The following is a 24,253-nucleotide window of genomic DNA, read 5'->3' on the forward strand; positions in this document are numbered from 1 at the left end:
AAGAAAGAGGAAAAGATGTAACAACTCAGAGTAGTGATGAGAAATAGCCCAATTCTCATCGCTTCCAGTAATGATATAATGGTACAGTAGATATGAAATGTGATTTTGTCTTTATTTTTTATTTCTAAAATATACCTATTAGCGACATCATCAGGTTGAGATAAAAAGAAAACTTGAGAGTTCTGCAAGGCGAGAGCGTACCCAGCGAATCAAGGTACTGATTTCTCTCTGTGTGAGTAGAACTCTGGACTTGTTCCAGGACTAGAACTGATTGCCATTGATAAGTCTTCTCTTAAGAGATACATGTTTGTTTGCAGCTCTGGGTTGCAACAGTCTCAATGGTCGCTAGATAGCGCCAAAGAGTTAGAGTTTTCTGAATTCCTTGGCTGCCCTCTAATGGTTGTCCTGGTTTTTTGCAGCCCAAATTCAGTGGCCCTATGCTTGGGCTGATTTTGCAAGCTGTTCCTTTTACCTATATATAGCAATTAGACTGCTAGTTCTTTGTCTTTTATTCTGTTCATGATGGGCATTTGGCTATATTGTTGTACTCTGCCCAGGGTTGCTTCGGTGAGGGGGGTGGCTATATAAATTTGCTAAACAAACAAACAAACAAACAAACAAACAAATTAATTCTGCTACTGTTTCCTAATCATTTTCTCACGGTGAGGCATAAATACATTTATATAAATATAAAAGCCAATTTGAGAGCCAGTTTGGTGTAGTGGTTGAAGACACCAGGCTAAAAACTAGGAGACCATGAGTTTTAGGCCTGCCTTTGGCATGAAGCCAGCTGCGTGACTTTGGGCTGGTCACACTTTCTCAGCCCCAGGAAGAAAGCAATGGCAAATTGCTTCCAAAAATATGTCCAAGAAAACTGCACAGACTTGTACAAGCAGTCACCAGGAGTTAAGACTGACTGGAAGGCAGCAAAAAAAGAAAAGTCAATTTATTAATATCTGAAGGTTCAGGTACTGGTCATGATTCTCTCCAGGGATCTGCAAATATTGGCTGAATTGCTGGGCAGAGATCTTATTTACAAAGAGCTTTGCCTAGAGAGCATTGTTTCCTAACAATATTGTTTACTCAGGCATCTCAAGCCATGTTCAGGCATTACCTTTCCATGCTCAAACTAATGCTGGCTGAGCAGCAAACACTCTCCCCTCCCTTAGACATATGCTTACAGTACAGTTCTCTGCAACAGCCACACTAGCTCTACTGAGAATTGCTTCTGCATGAATCTACATGAGCCTGACTGTGGCTCACATGGAATTTTTCATATCTAGAACTAGGTCCCTGCTAGAGACCATCAGGCTGTAAGAATGGAGACTATCTGTGCACATATGTCACCAGCATGAGATGGAGAAGGAGGTTGCTCACTGTTACTTGTTAGGTAACTTGTACACTTGTGTGTAATGTCTGAACAGGTCTATCGTTTCTCCTTCATTTAGGTGGAACGATCGAGAAAGGCAGTAGATGGTACACATCACCTGCTTCCCCCACATCCACCCAGTGTACCAAGAAATCGCTTTGGACGCCGCAGGTTGGGTGACAGAGAACAATCAAGTCAGTTGGTGAGTCTGTAGTGAGGCCCTGCAGGATGAAAGATAGTCCTGTTTCAGTTCTGTTTATAAAGCTTCCCAGAGCTGCAGCCATGGTCTAATTGGAATCAAAGCAATACCTTTCAAATTTGTAGCGCTAGAAAACTATCTTGAAAATTTTATTCCCTTTTGCTTCAAAGGATCTCAGGGTGCTGTACGTGGATTTGGGCATATGACCTTTTGCACATCTCCACCAAATTTGTAGATGGAGAAATTGGATGGAAATTTTTCAGAATTTCATCAAAGGAGGAGTCCCTTTTACTGGTAACAGCAGGACCACTACTGAAAAATTCAGTTGAAAAGATTTTGCTTATAATATCTTGTGTTGGGATTTTAGTGAAATGTGGGAAGCCAGGAAGGCTGCAAATCCACTGAAGAAATGTTTGAATACTGAAAATAAGATATTCACAAATAGACCTTGGCTAACTGGAAACTAACAAGCCCGACACCCATTTTACCTAAGAGAATTCCTTTGAATTTCTCTTCCAGTTTGAAATGATTTCTAAAGCAAATTCTCTTTCATCAGACTGAATTGGTCAAAACAAAACAAAACAAAACAAAACAAACCCTGGAGATTTCTTTGCTCAGCACGAGCCATATATAGTTATTTTATTCTCATAACAACTTTGCAAGATATGGCTTGTTAAAAGACTGAGGTGCCTATAGTCATTTTATGAGTTTTGATGCTTGAGGAAACTTGGAGATTTGGCTCCCCAAGGCCAGTACTATAAGTTTTATTTATTTTATTTATTTATTAAATTTATTAAGGCCACCCAACTCCAAAATGGCAGTGGGTGGCTTAAAATATACATGAGTTAAAAAACACACAATTAAATTAGCCTTGACCCAAACAGCAGTCCCAACATTTAGAAAAAACTCTTTATATCACACCAGCTCTCTTACAATTCATGTAACTTATTCATGTTTCCAATTAAGTGTGTGCCCAATTGATCCTTTAGGGTATAAAGAAATTGTACTCTCTATTGTGGAATGACAATACAAAAAAACCCCTGCTTTATTTCATGAGAACTCTCTTATACTATTATCTTCTATATAATTTGACCACTTTAAATATATCTGTATTAAAATATAGCTATTTTTGAATATATATTTGAATGAAATAAATATTGGCTTGACCCCGTGAATAGTTTTGCATTTTTTCTGCAATTTAGTTTAAGGAATATAAATTGATATGGATGCAAAACCTTCATCTATCCATTTTGAAACAAAAAAGTCAAACTGTAGACATATTGCAATTTCATTTTCAGAAATGTGCACAGACTACATATTCTTAAGTCAGGGATAGGCAGCGTGGTATCCTTTCAGTGTTTTTGATTACAAATCCAGTAGTCTTAGATATTTAGAGCTGTAACTAAAAACTTACAGAGTACCAGTTTACCCAACCCATGTTAAGCATTTACCTCCATTTCTTTTAATGGTTCAGATTACTTATCCTCGACCAAGCACTGCTCCAGGAAACATACAACAGCCGGTCCGACTTCAGCCCCTGTACGGAAATGTCATGACAGAAGGTTCACCAAAGCCTGTTTTGAGCTCCAGACCAAAGTTTCTCACCCTTGAAAAAGATCAGTTTGCCAGTGAGGTTAGCTTTTACTTTTTTATACATGTACTACAATAGGAAGAATGAGAATATAAAGTCATTTTGTACAATCAAACACAAGGGGTTATCTACAGTAGTACATTTTTTTAAATAGCAGAATGCGAAGTAATGCAGAATGAATTCTGCTGATGGCAAGGAAGGGCACTTACTTGTTACAATTAGTTGCAAATGGGTGTGGGGGTCATCTCCCCGATAAGAAGAGAAGCAGCTGCTGAAAGTAGAGGAAGGGAGAAGAGATGCAAAGGATTTCACTGCTGAAGATCATGGATGCTTCTGAAGATTAGATGTTACTTGGAAAATACTGCCTCCTGAATGCTCACCTGTAATGGGCAGACATGACTTCTTTCTCTTTCCTTCCTTTCATTCTTCAGGTACTTCTTCTTTTCTTATTGTCATCCAATGTGGCTCCCCTTCTCAGTGCAGTTCCCCTTACTCCAAATCTATGCTGTTTTTTTCCTTCTTTACTTGCTGTTTCTGCTGGAAGAGGAATGTGTTGTTATTTTTATGCTTCTGTGGAATGGTTGGTATACACAGATGGGGAATCAGTTAATTTTATAAATGATATATTTTATTTATGGGTAGCTAATTTTCAGTTTTTTCTTATCCTGGTTCTGCCCTTTATGGAGTTTAGCTTCTGGCATGTATATATAGACAAATACAATGGAGAGGGGGAAAGAGGGAACAACACCTCTTTGAAGTTCTGCACAGCCCTAATTCCCAGGACTACTGTTCTGCTGAATTAAGTTGGAGTCAGCTTATAGCTTCTGAACGCTTATGAGATCAAAATACTTCATAAATACAAACAACCTTATTTCAGAAGCTGAAGTTCTGTGCAGATAAATTTGAGGTGCAGGAATCAGAGCTGAGAAGTATCTTGTCTTTCCAAAAGTCAGTCAGGGAATCAGAAGCAGCATACTTCCAGGAAGTCAAGTCTGAAGTTAGAAAGTGGTTTGCCAGAAGAAATTTGATTCCCAAGTTATACACTGATTCAGGCATGCTATGGTTTACTGAGCAGAAAAAGAGCTATGGGTCTTTTTCTGCTCAGGCTCTAGGTCAGGTGACTTGGCCTTCTGCTGTGCTCCTGCAACAGGTGGCAGCTTACCTGACTGCAGGCTCCTCCTCCAACAGGAGGAGCAGATACCTGAGACCCCTCTGGCTCCTGAGTTGTAAGTTCAGAACATGTCAAGCCTTGCTCCTCCAGTTCGGAATCTGACTCACAGGCCTATAAAGATTGATTGATCTTGTTGCACTTATGAGCTGCCTTGTTAATACTTGTCAAGAACCTTAATTCTTTTCTACAAAATGGGGTCCAGGAATGAAAAATCCCTTTTAACTAGGAATCCATGCTGAAAACAAGGAAATTTAGATGTTTTTAAAAAGAAGAAATATGCTATTCATGCATGGAACCAATAAATGGAAAATTCTAACTAAACAACTTTCAATTGCTCTGTGAGTCTAAGTATTAATGAATATTAATATTGTTAATTTTTCCAGGGGGACAAAAGGTTGTTAAGGCCTGTGCATTCAATGGATTATTCAGCTGAAGTATCCCCATATAGACTTCCCATTATTAACAATTATATGATACCTGTTCCACAACCGCCCAGAAGTGACAAAAACATCAGCACCATGAAATCCGGGGCAAGAGGTCGACGGTTTCGCCCTACAACTTCATCACAAGGCCTGGATCAATTGGTAATGAAGGTGATTATTCTTTTTCTTCCCACTATTCTACTTTTTTCTTATATAAGTAATTTCGTTAATTTCTTCTACTAAGCATATGAAGATGTGCTGAAATATTCCTTGCTTTTTTTTTTTTGCTAAAGAAATACCTCTTCCCATCTTTTTTAAACACCCACACAGATACATCTTTCAAAATAAAGGAAGTTTGCTTAAGTGCATTCTCGTTTCCTGTAAAACCTTGGTTTTGTTCCTAATATCATTCCTTTGAATAAATAAATGTAACATTCTAAATCATTCTTCTGAATCTAATTTTATTGTTATTTCGTCCAAGCTTTCCTCAAAGTATTTTTCAGAATATAGAGTGCCTTTTCCCAACCTACAGCAGTGCCAAAATGCTAGCTGTGAATTCTAGGAATTGCCATCTGAATGTTTCTGCTCTATTTTGGGGAAGGCTCCAGTGTGAGGAACATGGATACAGATTGATACAACTAATAATTTGGAAAAGAAAGATGACCCTTTTTGCAGAGGGTTGAATATTCCTACTAGCTAGAGAAGTTGTATTTAAATATACAAATTTTAGTCTTTTAGACAAAATATTATATATGATGTCTATTATACTAATAAACTGAAAGCTATACAGGTTGAAGATATACTGTTTATCTGTAGCCAAAGAGATCTAAGTGTAACATTCTTGAACAAAGTTTAAAGTTAAGGGCAATCAAACTGATGAATCTGCAAGCGCTGGAATATCACTCATAAACCCAACAATTTCCACTCTGTTGCCATGTCTTTTCCCCCAAGTATGTAATGACCTATGTCAGGAAGCATATCTGTTCCTTGGTCTCAATGAACAGATTTTATGCTATGTGAATCCAAAACTGAGGACGATGACTTTAAATAAAATACAAGCAGGCAACTAACTGAAATCCCGTGAATTTCAGTTAAGTATGTAAAAAGAGGCTCTCTGTAAGATAGACAATTTCAGTCTATTTGTTTCCAATGACTGGCAACTTACAGCTGTGTGATTTAAGTATCTTAGATCCACATCTCTTTGCTGAAGTGGATAGCACACAAAGTATTTTGAAGAAATACTTTGTCAAAGTGATGTTTTTGAAGATTTGCACAATCCTGCTGCTGTGATTGGGGATCAAACCTGGATGGGGAGAGAGAGATGTATGAAATACCTAAAGAAGCCCAAGGGCAGGACACATACCTGAAGCCCTGCTCTTATTGTTCTCCAACTAACGTCTCAGAAGCTAGTGGTAAATATAATGATAATCCACTGATAGCCTTCGGTTGCAATCTTATAATTTCTAAGCCTGGAGGACATTATATATTTTAAATTCATGATCCAGAGCTCATCAAAGATCTCAGTGGAGAGATCTGAGTCAGATCTCTCCTCCCAGCCTCAGAGAAGCCTTCATAAACCTTGACTCCTTGGCACTGGAATTTCAGTATGGAGAAAATAAAAGGGAAACTCGTGAGGCATTTCCTGGATATACTGAGAGAGTGATAATTTGTATACTTCCTGATGTTTAATAGGGTTTTTGATTCCTGAGCAACTCTGAAGTTGAAACTCTTGGCAATGAACAGTAATGCTGCTTTATTAGACTGTAGTCTAATGATTGCTGGGAAACTGTCTCAGAGAACATAGGAATTGTCAAATCTTCTGTTCCAAGGTGGAGAGAGGTCTGATTTTGGATCCTTTTCATAGCCACCAAGATATTTCCATGCCAGTTCTTTTTCAAAGTTGGAAATCCATTGTTAAAAAAGGGAAGAAGGGTGTGCTGGGTTATGCCCTTTGGGCCTGTAGACCTTACAGATTACTGATCTGGGCTCTGGAGCTGGCCCAAATGTTCCTTTCCATTGGTTTCAGTTAGATAAAATACACAAAATGAAAACAGATGGCTCCAGTGAAGTAAATATAGCTGAAATGCCATGCTTCTCTTCTTTCATTTTTTTCAGGCTTTTCCAGCAGGATTTTAGATTTATCTGAGGCTCCAATATGGGAGCTATTCACAATGTGATACAGAATTACTATATTATCTTCAATGAATGTGTCTAATCCTATTTTAAAACTATTAATATGGGTACCATCATCATATCTTCTAGCTTCAAATGCAGTTGTTTATGTTTGGTATGAATAATGACTTTGGTTCTGCTGTCCTGAACATCCATCCTTCAGAATCATAGGATGACTCCTAATTTCAGTATTCTCTACATCCGCATAGCATACCTAATTTTATAAACTCCAATTACATTTCCTCTTTCTCAGCTTTCTTCTCACTAAAAAGTTCCAGTTGTTCCAGTATTTTTTTTGATAGATACAATTTTCTGTACCTTTTCTAGTTTTACAATATTCTTTTGCAGTTGCAGTAACCAGTACTGTATTTAAAGAGTGGTCTCACAATAGTTTTAAGAAAAGCATTATGATATTAAAGGCATTATGAAATTAAAGGTTTTATTTATGATTCTGTTCTTATTGATCCATACCTTAGAATTAACCTTTTTCTCGTTTTGTGCTATATTAACATATAGGGGAGAGCCATGACTTGTGTTAGGTTAACCCTAACCCTAACCCTAGGTTCAATCACTGGCATCTCCAGATAGCTTCAGACCCTTGTCTGAATTCCTGAAGAACCCATGCCAATCATTCAGTAATGCTAGACCAGGTTGTCAGAGGCAGTCAGAGGCAGCTTCATTTATCCTGAAGACAGCAAACCCTTACACAGCCAAATTAAGCTCAGATTTTAGTTCAGCATGTTTTTCTTGGAGGGCCTTTTTTGTGGTACATGCAATAAATATTTGGGATGGTAGAAATTCCTTTGAATTTTAGCACTTGTTCAGTGGGTGACTGCTGAATGATTTTGAAATAGGATGGGATAACATAGGAGAAAATGTGTAAAAGTTCAAGTATTTCACTAGAGTCTTGTCCCTTTTTATGTAGGACACTGGAAAATTCTACAAGCCTCAAATACAAAGCAATGCATATGTTACCATGGTCTACTTGGGAAAAACCGTGCACCTTTCGTACGACCTTTTAGATTATCGAGAGGAAATAAAAATTTATCAACAACACTGTGGAGGAGAAAATCTATGTGTGTATAGAGGCAAACTGCTGGAGGGAGGTGAGCCTGAAAAAAGCCCAAGAATTCATCTGAATTCTGGCAACCTCTTATTTTTATATGGATAAACTGTTGAAGTGGTAGCAAAATTATTTCTGCAAAGCTCAGTTTGCTTATGTGTGTCCAGGGACTTATATTCCAGCTGCCTCAAACCAAGTCTAGATTTACTGTTTCATGATTGAAAATGAGGCTGCAATTACTTTTGCAAATTATGGAAGGAGGGATGTACAGGGGTGATTTAACAAAATGCAGTGGGTTAGATTAATTTTTGGATGGAGATGCATGGTTAATAAAATGCTTGCAGGGGTAAAATGAATACCAAATTATCTACGTACAAGAAGCTATAATATATCAGTGTGAACTGTTTATCGCTCCAGAAGGGAAATGAATGCAGACTTGAGGTTTGATTCTGAATGTGAATCAATGGTGATGATGTTGACTTAAGCAAAGCTGTTCCAGGTATAATTGCCAGCAGAAATGAGGGAAGAATAGCATGCTGGGTAGAATTAATCTCATGCCATGGTCCTGGGCTATGGCTGAGGAATGATAGCTTTTCCATCATTAGTTATCATTTATTTAATTTGTCATAGTGCTAGGCACTATGTAGAATGTAGAAATAATGTAGTCTATGCCCAAAGGACTTAAATCTGTATTAGACTGACTGGTCAACACAGGGGAAGAGGTCAAGGAGTAATGGAGTAAGTAATCAGTTGCTAATAAAGAAACTGTTAAAGTGAAGCTGGAGTGGTATTTGAGAAAGCCATGGATTTAAAAAAAAAGGGGGGGGGAGTTTACAGAAAAAAATGAAGGAGGACAGGAAAACAACTTCCCTAACAAGAGTGGAAAGGTTGATCCATAAATATGCATTTGAATGGCAGAAAGTACTGAAGTAGCTACTGAACGAAGCCAGACACGTTTCTGGAGAAGAGAAAAAGAAGCATAGCAGACTTGCAGTAAATGATACTCAAAAGTAAGAGACTTTTTTTAAAAAAGGCATTACTAATAAAATTTGACATGGAGAGCGCAGAGGTTTAAGACTGCAGTGGCCCAAGGCAGCAGTTGGAAAGTAGACCAACTACTTGAAGATATCTTCATGCAATTAGCAATTGCGTGATTTTTTTTTTTAAAAAATGGGAAATTTGAGGGCTTTGATCCTAAGTGGGATGTAAACTAAATTACTTCTTATTGTAATCCTAGTGAATATTTGTGCTCCTACACACAAACACACAAACACATAAACCTCTGCTATTTGCAATGGGGGAAAAAACCCTCCTGTGGCATAAAGTCTTTAGTGTAACTAGCTGGTATATTGTTGTGATTGTTCCATGTTGAGGTAAAGCCCTCTCCTCTGCTACACTGGGATCCAGGTTTTGGGGACAGTAGCACCATGCCTTGTTTGACTCTAAGTAAAGCACAGATTAGAATAGTCTAGGGATGGGATCTGACTAGAAGAACAATAAAGGTCTAAGTAAGCATATGGAGGATTGGGTGGGGGTGGATCTTGAGAATGCAGAAAAAAAGTTGCATCTTAATGTCTGCTTGGAAGTGAGTTTTATTGTTGTTATTATTACTATTCATCAGATTAGAGGGAGTGGTATTATTTCAAAAGCTTCTGACAATAGGGAAATAATAGTATCAAGCAGGGCACTTTTGATAAAAGACAAGGAAAACCCAAAGAAAGCTATTGTTTTTATTTATTTACTTCATTTTAACAGCAAAATAAGGCATGTTGCTGTTTAGACCTGTAGCAAGGAAATGATATGTGAACGTGTGAATGGTGAAGCTAACACTAGCTGATTGTTTTTATAGCTTGGTTTGTATTTACGAATTTATTTCCCTTTGTTAAATTCTGTTCCCACAACTTTCAGCACATCATGCTCCTAGGGTGGCTTCCACAAAAATAAAACCACTACCATCAAGAAGTCAATATCATAACAAAATGAATGGCAGATAAAATGTAACAAATAGAATCTGGAAAGCAAATGACATTTTTTCCCAACAGTGACTTGAAAGGTTACAAAGCATAATATACCCAGAGAATAAACAAGGTTCTGTCTGACATCAGAATTACAGCAACATAAGTCCTGTTGAATCCTCCTGAAAAGTGGATGCTACCATAACCTTGACTTCAAGAACTGTGGATACCTAAACAAAAGTCTCAGATTAGCCTTGATGAATGGGCCAAATGATATGGGGGAAGACAGTCCAGGGATTATTTGGGTCCCTATGATGCTATAGAACAGTATTTCTCAAACTTGGCAAATTTAAGGTAGGTGGCCTCCAACTCCCAGAATTCTGGCTGGGGAATTCTGGGAGTTGAAGGCCACCCACCTTAAAGTTGCCAAGTTTGAGAAGCACTGCCATAGAGGCTTAATTCACAGTCTGTTTACAAATGTCTTATAGGAAACATTTGCCGTACATTGGTGATTTCCAGCCCGGAGCCAAAACGGTGCCAATCTCAAGTCCATTGATGGATTTTCCTGTTTGAATCTGGATTGTCTTCCAAATTGTACCCAGCCTGTTGCTTTACAGTTTAAGATTTCAAAAAGTTGAAAGTTGGCAGACCATGCAGCAGAATGTGATTGGATGGCTGCCCCCTGATCCTTTCCACCTCCTTATTGCCTCACCTATTTTTTTGGCTTCAACTGCAAATTTAGATTAAGCCATAAAAATACTATCTCCCCCCCCCAAAAAAAAAACTTGTGAAGGAACACCTGGAGTTAAATTACATATCCTGTGAGGCAGTAATTGCTCACACACAGCAGGGACATCTCTCACCAAAGAGATGAGAAAAGTTCCTTCTGTGGAGGAACTCGTTGTTTGCTCTTTAGTCTTCTGTTACAGAATACTTTGATCAATGTGGCAGGGGATTTGATCTGTTATTTGGCATATAGTAGAGCAGGAGTGGAGATCCTATTGCCTGTTAGATGTTGCTGAACTCCAACTCCCAATAACCTTTATTCAGTGTGTTGACTAAGGCTATTGCAAACAGTGTTTCAGCAACATCTTGAAGGCCTGATGAAGAGCCAAGTGTGTCACAATGGGGTGGGAAGGGATGGGTTTCCCAAACTATATTATTTGGTTTCATATGAAATATTTCTGCATCTTGAAAGCTCACCAAAGAGAATTGGAGCCTGGATTTCTCCCAGCAGTATACCTCTCTATGCATATCTGATCCCTTTGATTTGGGACAGCTTTGAAACACGCCACTTATAGCTTGAAGCAGTACAGTCTTGGGAGAAGGGTTAATATGCTCGTCTACAGTTCCTTGTCTATCTTAAATGTGGTCAAAAAGTCCCCAATGTTTTTCTTCTTCTTCTTCTTTTTCTCAACTACAGAAACATTTCAGTTTATCTCCAGGAGGCATTATGGCTTTCCCTTCAGTCTCACATTTTACCTCAATGGAATTCAGGTTGACCGATTAAGTTCTTGCTGTGAATATAAGCATCGGAAAGGTACTCGGCTAGGAGGCAAGCATGGATACTTTGGTTTCGTTGATGTGGAAAGATCATCTCCTTGCTATAGGTATGCTTTGATATTTATCAAGCTGTTCTGAGGCATTAACGTTGCCTTGAGTTTGACACCAAATTTTTCTTTCAAGCGGTAGACCTGATCAGATGTCTATTTAAGGAGTGTTTGGATCACAGCTCTAGAGGAAAAATCATATAAGTCTTACAAAGCAGAGAGTTGCACTGCATCTTTAATATGAAAATAAATTATATTTTATGAATAAATCTCTGTATATATTATATTTCCATGAGTCTGAACCCACTTTATAAGTTTTATGTGGCATGGTACACCTATCTGTTTATGTTCAGAGAAATGATCTGATGAAGCAGGAGTGGCATTGTGCTCCTCATCTTGTCCTCAGAGCTGGGTCCATGTGTCAGGCCCATTTGGTTCCCAAGAAACCCCTACATGGGAGAAGCTTTTGACAAGGTCCAATGCATAGCACAATAGCATTGATACAACCTGGAATGTTGGTCATATGTAGCTACTCACATCTAGGGGTTCATTTGCAAGTAGCTACTCAGTGTGTCAGTGTAAAGAGGAGCCTAAATAACACATGGCAAAAGGCAAAAAGCAAAAGTCTCTCCTACCCAAGAAAGCGTATCCCACCAATGTTTAGGGCATCCACCATTCTTTCTTATTTTTACAGTAAATTGATCTCTGTAGGTCTAAATTACAAGGCTAGAATGAATAATTCTAGGAATACAAGAAGACTCAACCAAAAAAACTGATCCTGAGCTTTGGACTGAAATGGCTATATATGATCAATAATCCTGTTGATAACAACCATATAAAAATCAATACTAAGCAATTGTTGGAGCACTCCAATGAAAGAAAATTGCTATGAGTAATATTTATTCAAAGCCAGAGGAGAACCTCTGTATTTGTAACTTCTGTGGAATATTTGACCCTCCCTGCACCTATTTTGATTCCAAAATTGTTATTAGCAAACTTTTCTGTTAATTCTCCAATTGCACAATTCTGTCAGTTGATTCTAGTTGGAAAATTTTGGAAGACTTATCCAAGGCCCTAAATTTCTCAGTTCTCTTTTGCCTCAGCTTCAAGATACATTTTGCATTTTTGTATATAGTCAGAATTTGATTATTTTTTATTTAGTAAATAGGACATCTTCTGAGTCATTTATTTAGGCTACAAAATGGGATGGATTAAATCTTTTCCAACTATCTAATTTTTATATCCACTTTAGTCAGAAAGCTGCAGAGGAAGACTGAAACATACTTAAGCCTATTTGGGAGTTCACAGAATATTTGAAGGGAAGGTGGGGCACAGTAAGGCTGTTACCAGCAGATTGTCCTTACGGCCTCAGAGATTCAGGTTTTGATTGTAAAGTTAAAAGGAAAAACCTTTGCATGTTCAGCTGAACATAATCGGAATCATCTATGTGATTAGGGACCTAATTCAGGCAAGCCTTCCAGTAGTGTGAATAATTTTAGCTGCATTTATGAAGATTCCCATTCTGTACACTTTGTTCCATAAGCAAAGGTCTGAAGATGTTGACAATAAAGACTCTACGTGTTTGGTGGCAAGTAACCAATCAGAATGCCAGTTTGAAATAAGAGGCATTGAGGTATAGATTTCAGCTCAGTAAACTTAAAACATCTATCAGTATAATGTAATGTCTTAGTCTGGCTCAAAATAGTTTGTTTTCTTTGCTCATAATGCATGGCATCCTTTGCGTGATATGTTTTGAAATTCTATTTCCCCAGATCCCCCTGCAGTCTAGGCATTTGTAGGTTGGTTTTTTTGGGTATTTGTGGCTCAATTCCACATCACAGAGCAGTGAACATAATAGCTGTTGAATCCTTTTCAACTCTGGGCCCAAATTCCTTTCAGTAAGATACTTATTTACAATTTGTGGGCATTGCAATATTTAACCTATATTTTCAAAGTATGTTTAGGAAGTACAATACAAAGAAATGTAAGATAAAAATACAGAAAGTTGGTTCATCTATTCCATTGTTCTTTCAAAAGGTGGGCTCTTCTGGGCATTCCCTGTTTGAGAAAGATACTGATTTATGCTGATTGTGCAAATAAAAGAATATGGCATTTATTTTTAGTCTAGGCAAAGAACCTTTTTTATGTCTTTTGCCAGAAATCAAAACATCGACCACATCAATTTCTTCTGTAATATTTTCATTTCTTTGATGTGCAAAGCAGCAACAGGCCAAAAAAGTCATGCGCATTTTCCCACTGAGAAAAAATATTGTACAAACAGCAATGAAAAAAAATGGGGAAAGGAAAGAAATAGAAACCCCCAGAGAGCCAAATGATTTTTCTGATAAGCATACTGCACCATCCAGAAACACTTCACTTCCTCTTCAGACTCAGATTTGCATGATTAATGTAAATGTTATGCTATCACTAATGTGATAAGCGCTTTCTGAGGAGTGGAAAGCATACAAATTCGAGCAATGGTGATACTTTTTCACTACATTTCCAGTCTAGCCATATAGATGTGTTTATATGCCAATTTATTTTGACAAAAATCAGGTATGAGAATAGTAAAATGCTTCAGACAATTATCTGGGGAACAGTTTGCTTATGACATATTTTTGTTGTACATTTTAATCATTTTCATTGAGTTTGCTTTGCTTAAAAACTCCTGTAATCTTCCCTATAGGCAAACTATTTTTTATTCCAACTGCAGGCTATTCTGATTGATTGATTGATTTGATTGATTTAGATCATGCCTTCCCAACCATATGGCGCTTAATTCTCTAGCTTACCAAACCATTGGGATAGTAGAAAGAAACCCAATTACCATAAAACCGTTCTACTTTGTAGCCCTTTGCAAGAGCAAAGCAATTGAGCGTGTAATGTTAAGTCCCTATTAAAATTATGTTTATTTAGCTATCTTTCAACACATGGGTGGTGTTGAATTTATTTATTTATTTATTATTCAAATTTATATAGCAGCCCATCTCATATGTATGACTTTGAGTGGCTTACAAACAACTAAAATAAATATAAAAAGAACAACCCCCCCAATACAACAATTAAGAAAACAAGAATAGAAGAGTACAAAAGTATACTAAAAAAAGTCATTAAAAATTCATAAAATTCATAGCCGTGGTAATCACAGATAACAATAACACTCAGTACAATCCCTGGGCCGGCTCTGCCCCATTCGCTGGTCCCCATGCCTCTTGGCAAAACCATGTTTTCAGGTCTTTCAAAAAGCCAGCAGAGTTGGGGCCAATCTAATCTCTGGGGGGATGATATTCCAAATTAAAGGAAAGATAGTATAGATCGTACAGAATTAAAAGAATACTGCAATATAGAATAACAGTTGAAACATTAGCCAGATAATTAGTCAATAGACTAACCAAACAGCAGTGGTCTCACCATTGTGCTATAGACTCACAAGTAAAACTCACAAGTAAGACTTGTTACGTTGAATGTGACTTTAAAAAAGTGTCCATGCATCCATTGTGAGACTGGCCTTCCTTCCTATGCTTTAATGATTTCTTAGGGGTTTTTTTTTTTAGCTAACCCATAAAATAACCTTTCTTTTTATTTCACAATTATTAAGGAAATTACAACAGACTGGAGCCAAAATGAACCAAATAAAGCTTTTATAAACTGCCTCTACACATTCTAAGTTTATAGCTGAATCTGGAATACTAGTTCTCCCCAAAACTTTGAATTCTTAATTTGGAATTTAATTGGGGAATGGTGGAAGAAATCTTTTCATTCATTCATTCATTCATTCATTCATTCATTCATTCATTCATTCAATTTTACAGAAATTTTTGCCAAAAAACATTTTTCTTAATGCTTTTGTTCATTCTGTGCCCAATAAATTCTGATCTTGAATAGTTGGAGAATAGTTGGTCTTTTGCTTTCCTCAAATCAGTACATTTGCTTTTTCTCTGAAAAATTGTGTTGGCTGTTGCCCTCAAAATTGATATTCCCCCTGTATTTTCCCTTAAGTTAAGCTTCATCCACCATTCCTTTTTTTAAAAAAGACATTTAAAAACTCTGCCATATTTCCTGTTAATGCATTATGAATCCATTGATCTGAAGTGGACTGACAGATGGAAATTTATCCACTCTCAAAAAAGGACTCTGAATTTGCCAAGGTGTTTGAAATAAATATATGTGTATGTTTAAAGAATTGGAACCTTATGTCTCCCATGATACAGTTTTACATTAGGGTCAATTAGCTGATAAAACAATCTCTGGAATTTCTCCAACTATTTTGGTAATACTTGTACAATTCCAATATTCAGAAATCTTTTTTGTTGTGTATTATTTCTGTTTCTGTTGTTGTTTTTTAAAGGAACTTTCTCCATTTTTATTTTCTAGTCATCCATAGAACAGGACACTTTTAGTGGTACATATTCATAATAATATATTCAACTTTTATCAGATGTATCATTGCAATGGGCCTGGACAAAAAGCCTACACCTCCAAAGAAGAAGACTCTTGAGGATACTGCAAAGCAGGAAGATTGGAGGAAAGAGGAAGCGAGATACAAGCTGAGAGAGGAAAAGAAATTCTTATTGTCCCAGTTTCCTTCAGTTCCTGCAGCAAAGAAAGGATTTGCAGAACATGCTGGAGAAATGAAATTGGAGACAAAAAAAAAAGAAAGCGACATTGATGAATTTGAGGATACCCAGAGAAGTGCTGCTCATGAAGGTACAGTGTGAAAAGAGAAAGCAAGTTGGTCAGAATAAGTTGCATGAAGGAAGTTCTAAATCCCTTAAACTGAATTGATTTGAAACAGCCATCCTGAATCTACTGTCCTCCAGATGTGCCAAACTAGAGTTCCCAGAGTTCCCAAGGTGGCTGTTATTATTTCATTCCTATCATCGAATCAATCAATAAAGCCAAAGTAGCTAAGCTGAATCCTGGGTGCAACAGGAACTGAATATTTTCTAGGAGAATAAAACCGGTTTTGTCTAAAAGATGATAGATGGACATGATGAGATTCTCTGCTGCACATAATTTAGGAAGCATTGGCACTTTGTAAAGGAAATGTAACGCTGTACTGTACCAGCTGTTTTGATGGAGTTTCACAAGCAGAAAAGAGAGGGATCAGCATAATCAGATCTATGCTGCTTTAGCCACATTCCACTGATAATAATTTATTTCCTTAAATGGTTCCTCGTGAGATCCCTCCCTTGCTTCTTGGCATTCTGTCATTTGAATATGTGAGGAAAAGAATGAAAGGAATAAAAGCATGGTGGACAATTAAATTGAGGAAGTGAGAAAATGTCACACAGGGCCCCTAGAATGAATCTGATTGATGCAACAGTTTCTCATTAACTTTTTGTTTTATTAAGGAGGGTAGTAAAAAAGAGTTATATTCCATGAATGCATAGGTCTCTTTCAAGTATTAGATTTTGAAGGGTGTGCATTTAAAACTGTTAGGTATTTAAACACCATACTGTATAAGGAGATTTATACCTACCAAAAATACAGGTGATTTTGTTTCCTGCTAATAGATCGTTTGTAGTGTTACGATGGGGTAACACTGTGGGTTTAGAATATATAGTAGTTTTATATTCCAATCACTCTTCATAGATATCATTGTAAAGTAATATGGAGGATAAAGGTTATATTTGAGTTGGCAACATCTTCATTGCACCTTTTATTGGAGTGGCAAAAATAAGTTTTTGACAGAATTACACAATGTACAGTTTCAGTCCACTGTTAACTTTGATGCTGTTGCTTTTTTTAAGAAACGAAGTTGGGTCAAATGCAAAGGAGAACAAAAGCTAATGGACTCAACCCTTTTGGGGTTAATGAGAACCAGTAATAATATGCATTCAATTTCCTATCTCACAATACACATGTCACTTTATTTCAGCATATGATGAAGATTTTGAAGCTGATGAAGAGAAATCAGTTGAGAAAGTTCATAAAGAAGCACGTGCTGGTGATCAAATGAGTGGAACAGGAAGGTCACTCACCGACGATGAAACAGATAATTCAGACCGTGAAAGGAGGAAACAAATCTCATCACAGAAATCTTCACGGGCTTCTGACAGTGAGCGAGATGAAAGTGAGGGATATACAGAGAGCAACACAGAGGAAGAGGAGAGGAAACATGGTTAGTTGTTTTTCTTAAACTGAAGTACAGTGATCTAATATCTTTCTAACATTTCACAGTTTCAGAAGACTCTTCATTTTGAGTATCATGGTTAGCTACCAGTTAGAGCTGGATTTCCACTATGCAGTGAAAGTCCTCTGAATGACTTCCTAGTTTTATATGTTAACCCTTTGCTTTCTGAGAATATTCAGATGGGCCCCAACAACACCAGAAAATCTGGCAGGGCAGGGCAGGGCAGATTCTCAAGGTGAGGTTTCCCTTTATGGCCATTTCCTTGATGATTTTTCAGCCTGGCTCCGTGTCTATTAAACCAAAGAGAAGTGTATGAAGGGGAATTAAGTTGCCGGTTATAGTGTGAAATATTATAATTTCTGTTCTGAATTGTGTCTGCATTGCATATCTGGACTGTGAATTGTCCTGTCTTGTGTAGAATAGAATAGACTTTATTCTCCTCTGTACAAATCAAGGCTGGTAGAATAGGGGGAACTTTCCTTTCTCATTATCTTCTTTAAAATCTCCCTCATTCATTCCCTCACCCTTGCTATGTGCTACTTCCTCTCTTATTCTTCTATGTACTACTATGAAATCAGAAGCAAATCTTAGGGTTCTTAGGAAGCTCCTGTCAATAGAACTTTGAATAATTTCTATGCCATCTAGAATCTATGCCATTTAGCTAACAAAAGCTCCCTGCAGAAGAGACTGGGAAGGTGGGAATATGGTATATTCTTATAAACTCAAATAGCTTATAACCCATGTTTTGCACTGAAGAAAACCAAGGCCAGTGTAGAGTCGATCACTTTGTTTGCAAAGTCTAGTTGCATGAACGGTAGCCTGTTCTACATATAATCTTTTCTGAGTTGGTGGCATACTTTTTTTCCCACTTCTTTACTACTCTCTTGCAGGTCAGCCAGTAGATGTCACTTTAGCATTGTAAAGTGTCAAGTCCTGTAAGAGTACTCTCCATCTGCCTCTCCCTCTGTCTGTCTGTGTCTCTCTCAGCAGTTGTAGAGGTCTCTCATCCTCTCTCTGTGATCTTGCAGCACAGCACCTTTTGGTCCAATATTTCTACCCACCCTCACTTTGTTCTCACAATGAAATGCTCCCAACCTCAAGGTGAAAAATACACGTTCTTGGGACGGATGGGTTCTAAGCAGCGTACAAAGGCTCAGTGTGGTGAACCCTTGATAATTATTAGCACAGGGAGATTAAAATGCCGCAGAATTTGTTTCAGGAGCATAAATAATATTTTTGGTAACCTCTGTCCTCTCCAGTCAGCATAACTGATGGGGATAATTATTTCCTGTATGTATTCGCAGCCACCCGCTTTCATAAATAATCTAGTGGGAAGCATGTATCTCATTTCCCATTTATTAATACAAAGAGTATGGAAGGGGATCTAAAGCAGCACACGCTTGCAAAATTATGGAAGCTGCCAGCTTTTTGGCTTTCTGTTGATGCAAAGTTGCTTCCTTCCTGTTTCTTTCTGATGTTGCTGTAACTTATGCCACCGTTGCCAGTGAAGCTATACCAAGCTTTCTCTGTTTCCTGCTTGCCCCTCAAATTCTTCCCATTTTGATAGGCCATACATGGGAACACTATTTTTTCAAGCCAAATGTTAATGTTGCCTTTACTTTCATATCTTCTGTGTGAAATATAGGCAAAGGTAAAGCAACTGCCTGGGAAATGGATGCAGCTGCCAGAAAGATCCAGTGTTTTTATAGGAAGCACAAACGGCGACAGCAAACTCAGGCTGTCAAACCAGGTTTGGAGTTGGTTGCATGGGGAAAAAAGCTTTGTTCTGATCAAGACGAGCCCAAATTTTTACACAGTCAGTGACTGTGACAAATAATCAGCTTGCAGCATTGCTAATCATTAATAGGCATAATTACATGTTCTTTTCTTTTTTAAAAAATCTGGCATTTCTTCTCAGGCTCATGGCCACAAGATATCAGGTATAGTTGCATTGTCTCAAAGACATTTTATTAGATTTTATTCAGACCTGGATCACTGATATGATTTAAATTTCAAAAATGATCATATGTGGTGTTTGGGAAAGTAATTAGCAGCTAATTTTTGCTTCCAAATGAATGTGGGTGACTTGCTTGAGATGTGTAGAGCTTTCTCTTCTGGAGGCATTTTTCTGTAGGGCGCCTGCTGTCTGCATGGTATGGATGCTATACGGAGGTGGGTAGGGAGTCTCACTTTGTGGCAGAGGATTGTCCAGACCAGCGATGGCAACCGGAAGGCCAGGGGCCATCCCTTAACAGTCCATTGCCTTTCCTCTTTGGTCCTACTGTCTATGCAACATTTAGACATTTGTTAAAACTCCACCCCCATTTCCTTCAGGTCCCTGGATGGATAGCCATGGCTGAATTCAATTTGTATCTGAAGAAATATACCCTGGTCTTAATCTAAATTTTCTTTTGATTTCTTCTAGCTCCTTGATTTGACATTGTGTAATTTATTTGCTTTGGTAGAATCCTTTGTTGGAACGGAACAATGTCATTTTATTCTACTCCATGGGCATTGCAAAAATAAGGCTTCATTTGCCAAATGATCTACCCAAACCATTAGGAAATGATGAAGAATCTCTGTTACACAAACCTACATGACTAATGTCACCATGTAAACAATCTTCTTCTTTGGAGGTGTTTGTTCTTTTTATAACTGAAAATGTATCATTCATTGTAAAGTGTCTGCCCAGCAATCCAGGAAAGAAAAGAGCAGAGATGCTGATAATTTCAGAATGGAGAGTTGGAAAAAATTGCAGTCTATAATACTTACTTGGAAGTAAGGCCCCCTGAACCCAGGAAGACTCAGCTGAATAAGTATGCAGTGCATGCCAGACTTGTGTGAAATAGCAACATACATTTCTTCTCGCTTCTGCTCTGAAGACAGCCAAAAAATATTCCATTTTCACAGTGTGCGAAGTAAAAGGAAAAAGGGACACACTTGCAAAGTACACAGGGAGAACCATGCATCAACAGGGTGTTTACAAAATATACTCATCACGGCTAATATTTTCTTTGTCCATGTCCTTTATCTAACTTACTACTGAAAACAAAAACATTCAGGAGGTGGCATTCTCTCTATGTTTGAGTTTTCTGCTATTACAAGACTGTCTATCTTTCTTGGAGCTGAAGATGGCATTTGATCTTGGAGTAGTGTGCCAGGAGGCATTTCAACAGCTTAAATAAGTGGACAGGACTTGAACCAAAACAAAATCTGATTTAATTTGAATAATTTGAATTAATTAAGTACTACCCTGAGCTCATACTTTTCCATTTCTGCAAAATTAAAGTTGTAGAGGATTTGAATCAGGCTATTCTATTTGGCAATACATAAAAGTAAATATGAAGTTTCAACATTAGGTGGAATGGCAAATACTTCCTATACTTCAGAATAAAATTATCAATGTTAAGTATATCCTTTACCTTGGGCCAAAAGAAAAAAAGAAGTATAGGGATTCCTAGGTACTAGAGTGAATGTTGTATCATATACGTCTTTGGTCTATGAAGGACACTTAAAGTTTTGTGGAGCGACTCCACCTAAAGAAGCAATGCCTGGAGAACTTTCTTCTCACAACTGTCTTCTGCCATGTACCGCTTCTTTGATTCTTCCCCTACCCTGCTTTAATTGCTTTGGGTTTCTAGGATGCAGAGATTTCCTGCTACTATACTATTTAATTTTGAAAGAGAGCTCTGTTACCATCTCTGCAACGACAGTTTGATCTTATTTGTGAAAAGGATCTTGGAACTGTAGCTGATCACAAAATAAATATGGTCAGGAGGAGCTGGGCAAGCTGTACTAGGGAATGGGTGATGGGCAATTTGGTGTCCTCCTTTTCTGGCCCAGTTTACTTAATCAGTGCCCAGGTGACCAGAACCCTTGTGGTTGTGGCTTGCTGCAAGTAAACACCAGGTCTGTTTGTAATAAGACCATATTTGTCTACAACCTAGATGCAGACTTGGCAGGTATTACCAAGAGCTGGTTGGAAGAGCTTGTTGATATAGCTCTCTCAGAAATTTGTTCCACTTGATTTTGAGACCTGCGTTACCAGAATAGAGGAGATGGGGTAGCACAGATTGTGGTTAGGGGTTGTGCAGTAGAGGTGATTGGCTGTGAATCCCAGTTTGCGATGCTTGATCTTAGGGACAAACAGAGGGTCCTGTTTGGGTAACACCCACCTTGCTGTATAACAGAGTCCTTTCCTGACCTCCTGGAGAGAGCCTGAGTGCTGGGAGTAGAGTAACCTCAGCTTTTGTTATTGGGAAGCAATGTAGACCTCGCCTTGGGAATGGGGAGGAATGAGTGAATTGTTAAGAGGGAATTTTCAGAAAAGATTACTCAATCCTGGGAAAGGGCAAAATGTGAGAAAGAAACTCAAAATAACTCTGACTTTGATTAGGATAAGTTAGGGGAGAGAGAAAGACTGAGAGGCTTTGAAGATTGTTGTCTGCCCTTCAAAGTAGGTAAAGTTAAAAAAAAAAAAGCAGGTATGGTAGGAATTTCAGGACAGCTCTTTATTGCTGTAGGGTAGAATAACAGGATCTTATATCCAGGAGATAGTACTTGCAAAATTGATGACAGCCTTCCCAGGTAGACCAGACAGGAAACATGACCAGATGAGCTAATTCTACTTCATTGTAAGGCTACGTTAACAGAATCTTGCAAATATGAAAGTACAAATCTCCCACCGTCTCTTTTCACAGCCTGATAAGTTAGGGAGGGTCCTTTCTGAGTTTCTTTCTGTGTCCATTATGCAGCTGCGAGCTCCCTTCCCTCTTATCTGATTGTTCCCTAGGCAACATCTCTCCCCCCCCCCCGCCCAATCTCCCAAGGTCTTTCCCACATACCATTACAGTTTCTTATTTAAAAGCATCATTTGCATCTTATGCCAGACTGTTCAGACACAGTGACCAGATGCATCACGTGATGGGTTTCCTCTCCTTTCCATGGCTGAGGATATTAGGAGAAATGTACCTTTTCACCTAGGGGTAATATACCATTTGGTATTTCATGGGAATAAGAGCTGGTCTGTCTGTCTGTCTGTCTATCTATCTATCTATTTTCAGGTAATAGTTACAGAAAGTTTTGAGGGAGTATGTATTTTTATTTATTTTGACTAAAAATTCAAATTCAAATGCTGTAGTAGTAGAATTATTTTCTATATAAATACAACAGAACAATGATCCACAAAATCTGTGCTTATTCTTGACAGCTGTGGACTTACAGGTCTAATTGAAGGCAAAATTTCTCCCAATGTGGAAGATTTTAATAACCTCTCTAGATAGATGAGGAATCTTCACTCTTATTTTTTCCTCCCATTGTTTTGTTGAGAGCTGGTCAGAGACATGGAACTTATGTTTTTCAGATCCTGGTAGGTCATAATCCTGTGAATAAATCAGAAGGACTCATTAGTTAGAAAGCATTTCATGGTATTTTGCTGAGGGCAGCAAACAGCTATTTTGCTATTAGTCTGTTTATATTCTCTAAAATTCTGGTTATATTTTTAATGAACTGGGTAGCTCAAAGATACCATGGCTTTTTACATACTTAGAGATTTAAATCTAATGCTATTTTGCATATTCCTCATAAGCCATGGCAGAGCGAGCATCACTGACTTCAGTTCCCACTTGCATCACTTCAGTGCCTTGTATAAAAAGGGGGATAATATAAAGCCCCAAGTCAGTTGTGTGTTTTTCAGGTGGATGGACAGACAATGCACTGTGTGTGTGTGTGTGTGAGTGAGAGAGAGAGAGAGAGAGAGAGAGAGAGAGAGAGAGATTAAATGAGAGCCTCATTTGGTTGGTGAGAGAAAAAGCATGTTAGTCATGATTCTCTCACTGTTTCTAAAGAACATAAAAAAGGCAGAGAAATTGAAGGTGGCTTGATAGTATTAGAAGGCACCAATGGCTAATTGCCATAGATAATTAAATCTAAATACTATCAAATTCGGCTTCTATTTTGTTATCCTCTTCTGAGGTAGCATTTGGGTTCACACAAACCCATAAAGAGGCATGAAGCCTTTAAGGCGATTCCCTATGGCAACTGTCTCTGTGTAGCAGAATTTCAGGTACATTGGTGGAGTTGGCCTTTCATTGCTCCATCACTAGCCGCCTGTTCCCCCATGGAGGGGAAGAGTGAGGCTTGGAGGAAAAGGAGCAAGCCTTCTGCAGGAGCAGAGCCAGGATTTGCTGCTGCTGGTTTTGCCCAAACCATGTTTTCTTCCCTCTGAGAGGAAGAGCAGGACAGAGGCAAAATGTGGAAGGCCAGTCAGCAACAGTGGGAAAGGATGAGCCTTTGAGGGAAGAGGTGTGACCTCTCATGGGCTAGATGGGCCATATTACGACCATTGACCAGGAGGTTTCCCTTTCCTGCCCTACCTCGCCATAGGCTTTGTGTAAGTGTGCAGGTTTATGGTAGATTTCAAATAGGGGTGAACATGAAATGGGGCATTGAGCTTCCCTATTTCCTGTTAAAACACAAGGTGATAGCTGATGGTCTCCATTTATTAGAGCTGGACCACAGATATGAAAGTTATTTTGCAAATGGTCAGAAGTAAACAACCTGATATCAGTCCATTGCCCAAATGAGGAAAGCTGGAAATTGTCTCTCCTGCTGAAAAGAGATTCTC

General features: G+C 38.2%; 1 protein-coding gene across 6 annotated transcripts in view; it reads left to right on the top strand.

The window, feature by feature from the left end:
* Positions 1 to 24,253, top strand: part of ERICH3 (glutamate rich 3) — a 64,502-nt gene that overhangs the window by 21,662 nt on the left and 18,587 nt on the right. For 4 of the 6 annotated variants that reach the window (XM_088153108.1, XM_088153109.1, XM_088153112.1 and 1 more), the window contains 9 exons: positions 143 to 214; positions 1,449 to 1,571; positions 3,043 to 3,201; positions 4,714 to 4,923; positions 7,850 to 8,030; positions 11,366 to 11,552; positions 15,931 to 16,199; positions 17,374 to 17,616; positions 19,274 to 19,378. In XM_088153108.1, the coding sequence (XP_088009234.1) occupies positions 143 to 214; positions 1,449 to 1,571; positions 3,043 to 3,201; positions 4,714 to 4,923; positions 7,850 to 8,030; positions 11,366 to 11,552; positions 15,931 to 16,199; positions 17,374 to 17,616; positions 19,274 to 19,378 (1,549 nt within the window). The remainder of the gene's footprint in view (positions 1 to 142; positions 215 to 1,448; positions 1,572 to 3,042; positions 3,202 to 4,713; positions 4,924 to 7,849; positions 8,031 to 11,365; positions 11,553 to 15,930; positions 16,200 to 17,373; positions 17,617 to 19,273; positions 19,379 to 24,253) is intronic. The other 2 variants (XM_088153110.1, XM_088153111.1) reach the window with 2 other exon arrangements.

The sequence above is a fragment of the Python bivittatus genome, unplaced genomic scaffold, assembly GCF_059951505.1.
Source record: "Python bivittatus isolate LINGU-HERP-01145 unplaced genomic scaffold, Pbiv_v1 ctg000700_np1212, whole genome shotgun sequence".
Lineage (NCBI taxonomy): Eukaryota > Metazoa > Chordata > Lepidosauria > Squamata > Pythonidae > Python > Python bivittatus.